At 38.7% G+C, this 10,917-nt stretch overlaps 2 protein-coding genes across 10 annotated transcripts in view; both read right to left on the minus strand.

The window, feature by feature from the left end:
* Positions 1-4,390, minus strand: part of pde6a (phosphodiesterase 6A, cGMP-specific, rod, alpha) — a 68,117-nt gene extending 63,727 nt beyond the window's left edge. For 2 of the 5 annotated variants that reach the window (XM_024260345.2, XM_024260344.2), the window contains exon 1: positions 3,081-4,363. The gene's annotated coding sequence lies outside the window, so the exon portion shown is untranslated. Of the gene's footprint in view, positions 1-3,080 lie in introns of all 5 variants that reach the window. The other 3 variants (XM_024260348.2, XM_024260346.2, XM_036213816.1) reach the window with 2 other exon arrangements.
* Positions 4,391-8,347: 3,957 nt separating this feature from the next.
* Positions 8,348-10,917, minus strand: part of htr4 (5-hydroxytryptamine receptor 4) — a 167,716-nt gene continuing 165,146 nt past the window's right edge. For 2 of the 5 annotated variants that reach the window (XM_024260404.2, XM_036213839.1), the window contains one exon: positions 8,634-9,224. In XM_024260404.2, the coding sequence (XP_024116172.1) occupies positions 9,134-9,224 (91 nt within the window). In that variant the 3' untranslated portion in view covers positions 8,634-9,133. Of the gene's footprint in view, positions 9,225-10,917 lie in introns of all 5 variants that reach the window. The other 3 variants (XM_024260401.2, XM_024260402.2, XM_024260400.2) reach the window with 3 other exon arrangements.

The raw sequence follows: 10,917 nt of genomic DNA on the forward strand, positions 1-10,917 counted from the left end.
ACACGTCTGCAGTCCATCAAGTTCTCTATAACAGAAGACAAATGTTAAGATTTCATGCAAAGCCGTTCTGAACAACGATGTCAGAGCACACAAGCATCATTGACTTGAGAACCACGCTTAGGTAGAAAAAGATGAATGAGTGTATAGACAGACTTTAATTTCGAAGGGTCTGAAATTGACACTTGCCAGTTGCGAGCATTTTCACCCCTTGGTCGAGTTAAAGTTAGACGGTTAGTTGCCACATGGTGAATTAATTATTTATGCTTATTAGCTCTCATTTTGTCAAATATTTTTGGACCTCTCAACTTCCTTCGCCTCCATGTAAGGTAAACAAACGCTCATGAGTCACCGAACTTTCACAGTCACTTCCACTAATCTTCTCTGTGTGACGTTTAGTTTTGGCTAAAAACGCAGAGTAACATTTGGTGGTTTTTAAGGGGAGACTGTCAGAACTGGAAGACAAACGCACTGGACTTACAGCAGCAAAAGAAATTTCAATATAAAATGTTGATTTGGTGACCAAGATGTAGCATTAGCATGATGCTAATGCTAACAAGCTGCCCTAACAATACAATATATCCATCCATCCATCTTCCTGACCGCTTTGTCCCTTTCGGGGTCGCGGGGGTGCCGGAGCCTATCCCGGCTACTGATGGGCGTAGGTGGGGTACACCCTGGACAGGTCGCCAGTCTGTCGCAGGGCCTCAATCACACATCCATTCACTCCCACAGTCACACCTAGGGGCAATTTAGAGTCACCAATTCACCTATGAAGCATGTTTTTGGACGGTGGGAGGAAGCCGGGGTCCCCGGATGCACGGGGAGAACATGCAAACTCCACACACAAAGGTCCCAGCCAGGAGTCGAACCAGGGCCTTCTCGCAGTGAGGCAAGAGCGCTAACCACGGCGCCACCGTGCAGCCCCAAGACTATATATATATATATATATATATATATATATATATATATACACACATACCTTTTCTTGGTTATTTAAAAACTAGTTTCACGATTTTTAGTGCATCTGTTATGTTTAAAGTAAAGGAAACAAATATTTAAATCTAATCAATTTGTGGATGATTAAACATTTCTTTTTTGAGCCACAGAGCGTTCAAATTTGACAAATTTAGTTGTTTGGTTTGTATCGTTATCGCACAATATGGAAAAAACTATTAAAAAATTCCACATCGCCCAGTCCTACGCTCAGACATGTTTAGATGCCAGATCTTTGCCAGATCCTGAGCTCTGGATCGACTTCAGTCTCGCCACAGCTTACAAAGCGGGCGATCACAGCAGGTAAACAACCTTCAGAATCTCTGGAGCTGCAAGGCAGTCTGGAGTAAGTGAGTTTTTATTTCACTTCTCTGTGCTTAACCAACAATACAGTAAACAAACTATCCAAGCGCTTCTTTCCATCCATCTTCTTGACCGCTTCTTCCCTTTCGGGGTCGCGGGGTGCCGGAGCCTATCCCGGCTACTGATGGGCGAAGGCGGGGTACACCCTGGACAGGTCGCCAGTCTGTCGCAGCCAAGCGCTTCATTTTGTCCATAAACCTTTAAAACAGTTTCCCTCATCCCCTTATGCCTGAGTCAACAGTATTTTATATCTCGTGCTCCGAAACACCTTCCTGTGACACAACCATGAGGAAGAGCTTCAATTAATCCAAACAAGAAGCTTTACAAAGATTCAGAGAAGAACTGATGATGTTGTGAGTCCTTTTCTTCCCGTTTTTGATCTAAACTGGAAATCAAGAGATATACACTCCATCCATTCATCCCTTCGAGTGTGTCCATTAAGATAACATCCTTCACACGCTTTATCTTTATGAGCTTTTTCCCAGAATTGTTGACTTAATCTGCTCGAGAGCCTCCAAGCCGTCAAAGCTTCCACAACAAAACCGGATCAGCGTTTCTCATTTCAGCCAAATAAGCCTTTAAATGACATTTTAATCAGCCAGCTGGGCCGACGCCCACACTCCAGTCACAAAAAGTCAACACCAGGATCAACGTCCCCTTAATCTTTAATTAGCCTTATCAGAACTGTTGCACAGAGAAAGAAACATCTGAGAAGCTTATGCTCTTTTTAAACCTGAAACTACGAATTTTTCTACGTCAGAAGAATTATTGTGGATTATGCTGCTGACGTCACTCCTTTGAGTTTGTCTCTTTACGATTTCATTTAACAGAAATAGATTATTTACTCATATGACCAGGCGCTTTTCTTAATAAATGTTTTCTAAATTCACTGATCAATCTGCAGGTAATCACTGAAAATGAGGCGTTCAAAGGTTTTATTAAGCATTAAGCATTATTTAGCATTAGCGCGGATCTTCCAGCGCTGGAATATAAATAACAACAGGGGTTTAATACCTTTAAAAGAGTCATGCTACAACTAAAAGTCATTACTTTTATTACTGTCCTCTTTGTGATCTGGCAGTTTGTGATTATAAACATTAAGTGGACAGTTAAATTAATATTTATTAAGAAGATAATTTTCTTAAATAGCAGTTTCTGATTACAACAAAACAAGAAATAATTATGCGAGTTAAACATTTGTGACCTCATTGGTCTGACTAGCATAGATAAACAGCTTATCAGGTCACAACATTTACCGTTTTGTTCTTTAAATCTTACTTGCTGATTCTACAGTTGTTTTCAAATGTTTTAGTTAAGCTCCTATTAATGAATCAGTAATTTTGTCTTGTCTGATATCCTGTCCAATTGGCGCTCACCGGAAGTGCCACGCCCAAATCACCTGGATACACCCACTGTTATTTTTTTCCCCGTATTTATTTACACACCTATTTTATCTGAGTTTTTTTCTTTTTTTTTACTTGAAAAGTTTGTCTCACTTGTATTTAGTTTAAACTGAATTTGCTTAAAAGTACACATTTGATCTGAATCAAACTCCGCCAAAAACGAGGCAGCAAAAACAGCCCAAAAATAAAACTTCATAAGTTAAAACACAACAAAAAACAATAAAAAAAAAACACAACTATACACACAATCAATACAGACAACAAAACCACCCGTAAATGAACATTTAAAGAGCAGAAACATTAAGATTTGGGATTTCTTACCGACCAAGATGGCGGCTGGAGCGCGAAATTGAATACTACGGGAATCCTGAAGGGACAAAAGACCAAAAGGCAAAAAAGAAGAAATTCCTCTACAAAATGCAATGAAATAAACACAAATAACGTTTCATATTTGAAATTAAGTTTACAAAATAAGTAAAACATTTATCTTTAAAACTTCATTTAGGCCCGTTTATCATCTCTAAACTTGATTCCCAAATATTTTGCATCTCATAGAGATCAATTTGACCATTTTTGTTTACATTTAATTGATGCATTTTTTTATTTAATTTCCATTATTTTATATATAGGTGTTTTTTTATTTTATGAAACATTCAAAATCTGAAGTTTAAGCACAGGAACGTCATCCAATGGACTCACCAGAAGCAATGAAAAAGGCTTATAAGCACTCCTGCTGGAACTTTACGGGAGCAAATGGGTTTTTATGCTGACATATTTGAGGCGGAGCTGTATCTATAAGCAAATGTTTCTACATCGGATGCACTTCAGAAAAACAGTGCAGTTGTTCTGCTAACATTCCTCTCTGCTCTGTAAATTCTAGATGTCAGATACATCAGCAACCTTTTTATGCATTTTGCAAATAATTTTATGGCAACATAAAAGCTAAACATTTTTTTTTCTGGAGCTGAACTTAAACCTCTTCTTTTAGATTCAGATCAACATTTTTGTTATTTTTTTATGCATAAGAATTAAAAATATTGAACACAGAAAGCTAAAAGTTTTGATTTTTTTTCCAGCTAGGGGACCTTCATCTGTCAGCAAAGTTCAGACCAAGTTTTAAATTGCTGTAGGAGCTAAAACTAGCCTGTTTTTCTTCATTCCCTCCTTACAAAGAGCTTTTACAGCTGTCTCAGAGGGAATGACAGCAACACTTTTCTCCTTAATCAGATTCAGGAGAGGGCTTCTCCCCTAAGAATGTTTGAGCTTTACTGTCCAGGTTTGGGAAGCCACTCGGTAATCTTCATCTCTGGCGAATAATCCAGCGAGACCTTTGGACATCTCACCTCCAGAACTCTGAGGTCATCATGGCATGTAAGTATCAAGCTCAGAGAAGCCCCTCTAATGAGCCGAAGGCTTTGAAGCCTGACGCCGGATTTCACAGATCTCTTCACAGGTGGAGGGAAACTCTCCTTCTTTGAAGTGGAGGCAGAAAAAGAAGACTTCTGACCCGAAAGTGCCTCCATTTTCTGTGATAGAGCTGCTTCGGTTTACGAAAAATGTCTCACATGTTCTCCACTACAACAGACTTTTTGCTCCTCCGTGTTTCTTCTCCCATTTGCAGGTAATCTCTTTTTATTAAGGTAGGCGGGCAGCTTGAGTTTCTTAATGTCAGACTGTGAAGAAGCTTCCCACGCAGCTGCACAAACTTCTTCAGCCTTTAATGTCGACTCACGCCCAGCTGGAGACCAGCAGATGTCATGGAAACTGCCAGCAGAAGTGGGAGCCACCGAGAGTCGGAACGGAAGAAGCAAAATAGAAATGCATCACATCGATAAAAAGCTCACGGAGAAAACCCCTGAGGAAACCAGTTTAGTGCTTTTTAAACGCCTGTTTTTATTCAGTTTACTCTGCAAAGTGGTCAAGGTCATGTGATTTAAAGTCAGGACGGAGGGAAGCTCTGATGCAAAGTCAACACCCCCAACACGCAAATGACCTTTTTTATGAATCATTCATATAAAGATGCAGAAACTTTATTCTGAAGGGACTTCAAAAGTTCATTTCATCACATTATTTACCATATAAACTAAACGATTGAAAAGAAACCTTCTTGAGCCACATTTTGTAAAGTTTAGAGATGAAGAGACAACATTTATTTTGCTAACTTTAACATTTCTGGTTCTTATCAGCTCTAGAAGTAAAATTAAACAGAAAAAAATACAAAAACGTGAACATGTAATTAGAAACGAGAAAAAATGAGCTTCAGTCTGGCAAAAACACAAACCTTTTAGATTCTCAATTAACGCTTTTCTTCCACCTGTGGAGAAATATTTTTCCTTTACTGGTGGGGTTTTAGCAGAAGTTCCTCCAGCAGATCAGCAGCCACGAGAAACTTTCTCAATTCATTTACAACAAAAACTACGGTGCAGAAAACGGGACAAAATTGTAGAAAAGCAAAAAATTGAAAAAAAAGTATAATTTAAAATGTTAACTAAAATCGTCCCATCAAACGTAAATGGGTTCTAGTTCATCTGGTTCATCTTTGAGGCTTCCAGAGAAAATTTCAGCATTAATGCAGCATCTGAATGTTACTCACCTGGATTTGCTTGTTTGGAGATGAAGAACGGGCAGATGATCGATGCAAGAATGTTTGTTAAACCTGTTGCTTCAGTTTGGTTTCAAATCTCTGCATTTGAGTCACATAATCTCATCCCAAACAGGATTCAGGTAAATGTTTTTTTTAATACAAAAAATCAGAAAATTCTGTAACCTTTCTTGCATCTTAAGGAAACATTTTTGCAACAATCACTAATTCAGATAAATCTTGAAAACAAATTGAAAATATCGTTTTTTGGGGTCTGTTTGGTGTAACTTAAACAAGCTTTGTAAGAAAATGACGATATATTTACATTACATATACATTACATTTTTTGTTACCTTTTCATAATGCTGATATATACTATATATATATTGTATTTCTGCTTTTAATTTCACTTTTTTAGGGGGTAAAGCATATTTATCACCTATAAATAAATTAATTAAATTAATGAAACTCAAAATATTATTATGGACAGAAAGGTAAATAAATGAGCAGACATCTCAGCATCAAATGACACATTCGTGTCAATCACACCGAGGATGGTGAATGGTGAGAGTTCTTTTTTCACTCAGACGTCCTCCTGGCTGGACCTGGAAAACCATCCGAATAACGGAAAAGTCATGTTTCCAGGTTAAAATGACTGAAAGAAAACTCAGCAGAGGTAACGCCCTAAAACGAGACTGCAAAAAAGAAGAAAAATTTACTGGATTTAGATGTAAGATGCCAGAATTTACTAAGATTTCAGACCAAATGCAGTTTATTTCCTGAAGTGAGAATCACACTAAAGGAAAATTTTTAGTGTTTGAGGAGTTCAATCCTGCAAAAACAGTGATTTTCATAAGGGGGCGGGGCAATTATCATAGTTAAACCTTGTCTTAATTTTTGTTTGGAAAAAAAAGTAAATACTTTTGAGGAAACAACCTTTTTTTTCCAATAAAGAACAAAGAAAGTGTTGGACACTTGAAGTAAAAACAATGAAACACCATCAGTGATGCACGTTAGTGCAGCAACATGACTGATAACTCGATTGTCTGCAGCATCTTCAGACTTTTCTCCTGCATGACTGTCAGCTCCTTACCGATATTAAACCTTCCAGCATCATAAAGTGAACTGAACCCCCCGGGAATGTAGCAGTTACCCCACACATACTGAGCGCCGGCATTGAAGTCCTCCCACGGCGCCTTCATCTGCATTCATCCTTGCTGGAATAATTTTCCATGAATTCAGCAGTGAATAATAGGAGCCAACAAGAGACTGATGCTGCATTTCTGAGGATTTTCAGGCGGCGAACAAAACGGCTATGAATTTGCACTTGAATTATAAAACTCTGTTTAAGAGTCTTTTAACTCCTCAGACAAAGAAATTGAGTTTTGACAGGAATCATCTCCAGATAAACATAAATAAATAAAAAGTGTTGCAATCTTTGAAGATAGACCACCATGATATAATCCTAAAAGCAAGGGATTATGGGTAAAAAAATGAAATGTCAAAACATACTGTAAATTGTGGATTTGACATTGAAGTCTTGGTACTTTTGCATGATTTTGTTTTGTGTAAACATCATAAAATTCATCCATCCATCCATTTTCTTGACCGCTTTGTCCCTTTCGGGGTCGCAGGGTGCCAGAGCCTATCCCAGCTACTGAAGGGCGAAGGCGGGGTTCACCCTGGACAGGTCGCCAGTCTGTCGCAGGGCCACAATCACACACATTCACTCTCACATTCACACCTAGGGGCAATTTAGAGTCACCAATTAACCTATGAAGCATGTTTTTGGACGGTGGGAGGAAGCCGGAGTCCCCGGTGAAAACCCACGCATGCACGGGGAGAACATGCAAACTCCACACAGAAAGGTCCCAGCCGGGATTCAAACCGGGGCCTTCTCGCTGTGAGGCGAGAGCGCTAACCACTGCGCCACCGTGCAGCCCCATCATAAAATTATTTCACCAATCTACGAATAGCTTCATCCCTTAAACCAATAATAATAATAATAATAATAATAATAAAAAATCACAAAAAATGCAGAAACTCAGATTGAAGTCAACTTTATTTTTTACTTTTTTTTTTACAACAATAAATAAATAAATAATCTGAGGAATTTCTCCTTCCCGGAAACCAGACTTTAATGAGCCACTGGGGGGCAGTGTAGCAGCACACGAAAATACAGGATTTACATTCTTGTTTTAGCTATCGTGCGGAGTAATAAAGGTTTTCTTGAATCTTAAATCTTTTTGTGGACAGAGACAAGGCCGCAAAGGTTTTCATTCGCTAAGATTTTCGTTAACAAAGCTCAAAATACAATAAAATTCTGGTTTGGTTTTCGGTTTATTTGTTTAATAATCTGAGATTATTTTGTCAGTCCAGGAGTCTGCTGAAAAATTGACAAGTTTGCCTCCGTGTTTGAGACAAACGGAGCAGCTTTGTATGTAAATAATAGAGCAGCGTTCAATAACTATTTCCATGTTATGAACCGGTTTAATGTCGGACAATGTTCTGGTCTGGAGTCTGGAGGTGGAAGATCACTGTAATAGAGTATCATGCTTCATTCTTAAATTGTTTTCTCCATGTACTTGAGGATAAAGATACATACTGGAGTCTTTTTTTGAAACAGAAATCCTATATTTTTGTCTTTTTCTGTTGTCTCTTCAGGTTTCATCTTGATCAATGGAGAGATTTCTTCTCATTGTAAAATGGTTTTCAATGTGAAAACTTTTGGCTAATTTCTGTTAATTCAAACTAAATGAAACAGCAAATATCAATGCAAATTTTAATCAACACTTTCAATAGTTTTCATTCATAAAATGATAAAAGCATCATTTCTCCTGGTTTCTCCTGGACTTCACATAAAAAACATGCAATATTACAGCTACGCTTTTTAATTTTGGCTCCCGAAGGATCACAGCAGACACTTTCCAAGTCATCTGAGTATCATCTCTGCTGGTTAGTGTAAATGAAGAGATCTCTTCACTCGGACTCAAGTGGCATCAGTCATAATTAATGCTTTGAGTTGAACCTGTGAGGAGACGACGCATTCATAGGGAAACAAAAGGAGAGAAAAGACGAGAGTTTGTAAAGAGAGCAGCTCGTTTTCTCAGATCAATGAGACCGTCGGTGGTCAAAGTGGAGCAGAGACGGAGAATCCCAGCCAGCAGGAAGTGGACGTCCTGATCCTCTTAACTTCTGCTGCTGAGCTTCAAAATAAAGACAAACAGCTCTGAGTCAAAGCAGACATGTGATGTTTAATGTGATGTTTACAAAAAGATGCCTCCTCCTCCTCCTCCTCCTCCTCCTCCTCCTCCTCCTCCTCCTCCGCTCCTTTCAGACATCAACACTCCTCATCTCCGTTTACAAGAAACAATTTTAAAAATCTAATTTTTATCTTTCTTTGCTGGAAAACGACAGGGAGCATCATATTAACAGAATTAGGTCCACTGAATGGGTATGAAAATCACTTTGGCTACATATTTGTCTGCCAGCGCAGTCACAAGTCCCGTCTGAAGTCCAGCACAGCTCCAGGCTCTCCGCTGGCTCAGACCGGGCCAGCTCAGTCTCTGCAGAACTCCTGCAGAACCGGGAACTGGCTGCAGCTGTTCAGCCCCGTCGCACCTCGCTCAGGTTCTGGCTGAGCACCCCAACCAGCAGCCATGCTCCAGTCCTCCTCCTGTCAGTCCGTCTTCAGGGTTCGGATTCCAGTTCTGGATGTGTGACGGCCGCGGCGTCGGTGGCGGCGCTGTGGGAGCCCAGGTTGTTGGAGCGGTGACAGCGGAGTCTCCGTGGGTCACAAACAGGACTCGTGGGAGGACTCTGTGTTCGAGTGCAGAGGCTTCTTCTCCTGCTCTTTGTGGTTCCCGTTGTGAAGGACAGAATACCTGCCAGGAGAAAAGAGGAAAGACGGGATGAAGAGCAGGACAAGAAATGAGCGGCTGTCAAACTGTGAGAGGAGAGAAAGTGATCAGGTTTTTCATGAAATAAAAGGCCTTGAAGTTAAAGTCCAAAACAACCACAAAACCAAAAAACAACAATGAAAGACAAGAATCGATCCGCTTTAGTAACAGTTGAAAAAAATTCAGTTTTCTTTTGTTTTTAAATGGATGGAAAACCATGTTTCTGCAGTTGAAATGTTAACACAGACGTAAGTCATCCTGATGGATCACCATCACCAACCTCCGCAACAGTCAAATTCATCAGATTAATCGTTTAATCGTGAGTCAGTTATTCATTTTTGGACCAGTAAAAGTCTTTTAAGCAGCTTCAAACTTGGGATTTTCCATGTTTATTCTGGACGACACTTCTTCTTCCACTGTCAGTAGCAAATACTTAAACTCAGATGCAGCGCCATCTACTGGTTGTTAGAGGAAACAACTGCTAGAGGACAACCGATGTTTACTGGGAAGATAACAAACATATGAGCCTTTTTATGTCTGGAAACAAAAACACACAAATAAGTCACTCCTGAGTATAAGTCCCACCCCTGTCTAACTTATGAAAAAAAACGTCAACTTACACTCCAGAAAATACGGTACTTAAAAAATGAAAATAATTAAATAAAAATAGTAAAAATACTAAAATCCCTTTAGTAAAACTTAGAACAGTCGAACTTTTGTTCATTTTATTTTTTTATTATGATCAATGCTAAATATTTCCCGTTATTATTACAAAGAAATCCTCCACTAAAAGTCTGTTTATCACAGATGGATCTCCACATTTTATTGCTGTAAAACACAGTAGAATTCAGCAGCAGTTTGAAACAGGAAACACACAGAGAAAGTTCTGTAAAGTTAGCAAGATATTCATTGATTCAAACTTTGAGGCTCAAAAATTCTTTTAATAAATGTTTGAAGTTGACATAAAGTGTCTCTACTGGTTTGTCTTTTAGTCAAACAATGCAAAGATGTTGAAAAGAAAATGTTGCATTTTTAAAATTCTTTTTAATGAGAATTAAGTGGAGACGGATGCCAAGGGACACGTTCCTAAAGGCATGTTATCTAGGATAAACTAAATCTTATTGGTTAATGAAGGCTCTTAAAAACACAAAAATCAGAAAAGAGAAAGTTAAGTTACTTTGAAAGTTTTTCATGGAAAGAAATCTGCATGTTTTTGGTGAACTAAAAGCTTTCATAATAAAAGTTCTTTACTTAAAGTCCATATTTCAGTCCTGGAGAATAAAAATAAAATATTTGAATGCCAATAATCCTTCTCAGCTGGACTGAAGGATAAATGGATCATAGGGGACGAGTTGACCTCTAACCTTCCTAAAGATGCTGATGCGATTCTGCGCTGCAGGGATTGATGTTTACACTGGAGAGTGTTTCTGATTACAGCATTTTTATTATCTTAGAAAGACAAGTAAAAAAAAAAAAAAAATCGCTTTGCTTTCTAACACCAACTGTGTGTTAAACAGCTGCTCATGCAGCCTGCAGTCTTCTGCTGCACAAGCTGAGGAAACATTCCTATTTATGCAGTTTAGGATCCGGAGGAATCCAAAAGGAAGCAGGAAAACGGGAATAAAACAAAAGAAATGTAAAAAGTACTAAACTGCTATTTATCATAATTTCATAAAAA

The sequence above is a fragment of the Oryzias melastigma genome, linkage group LG10 (assembly GCF_002922805.2).
Source record: "Oryzias melastigma strain HK-1 linkage group LG10, ASM292280v2, whole genome shotgun sequence".
NCBI classification, from domain to species: Eukaryota; Metazoa; Chordata; class Actinopteri; order Beloniformes; family Adrianichthyidae; genus Oryzias; species Oryzias melastigma.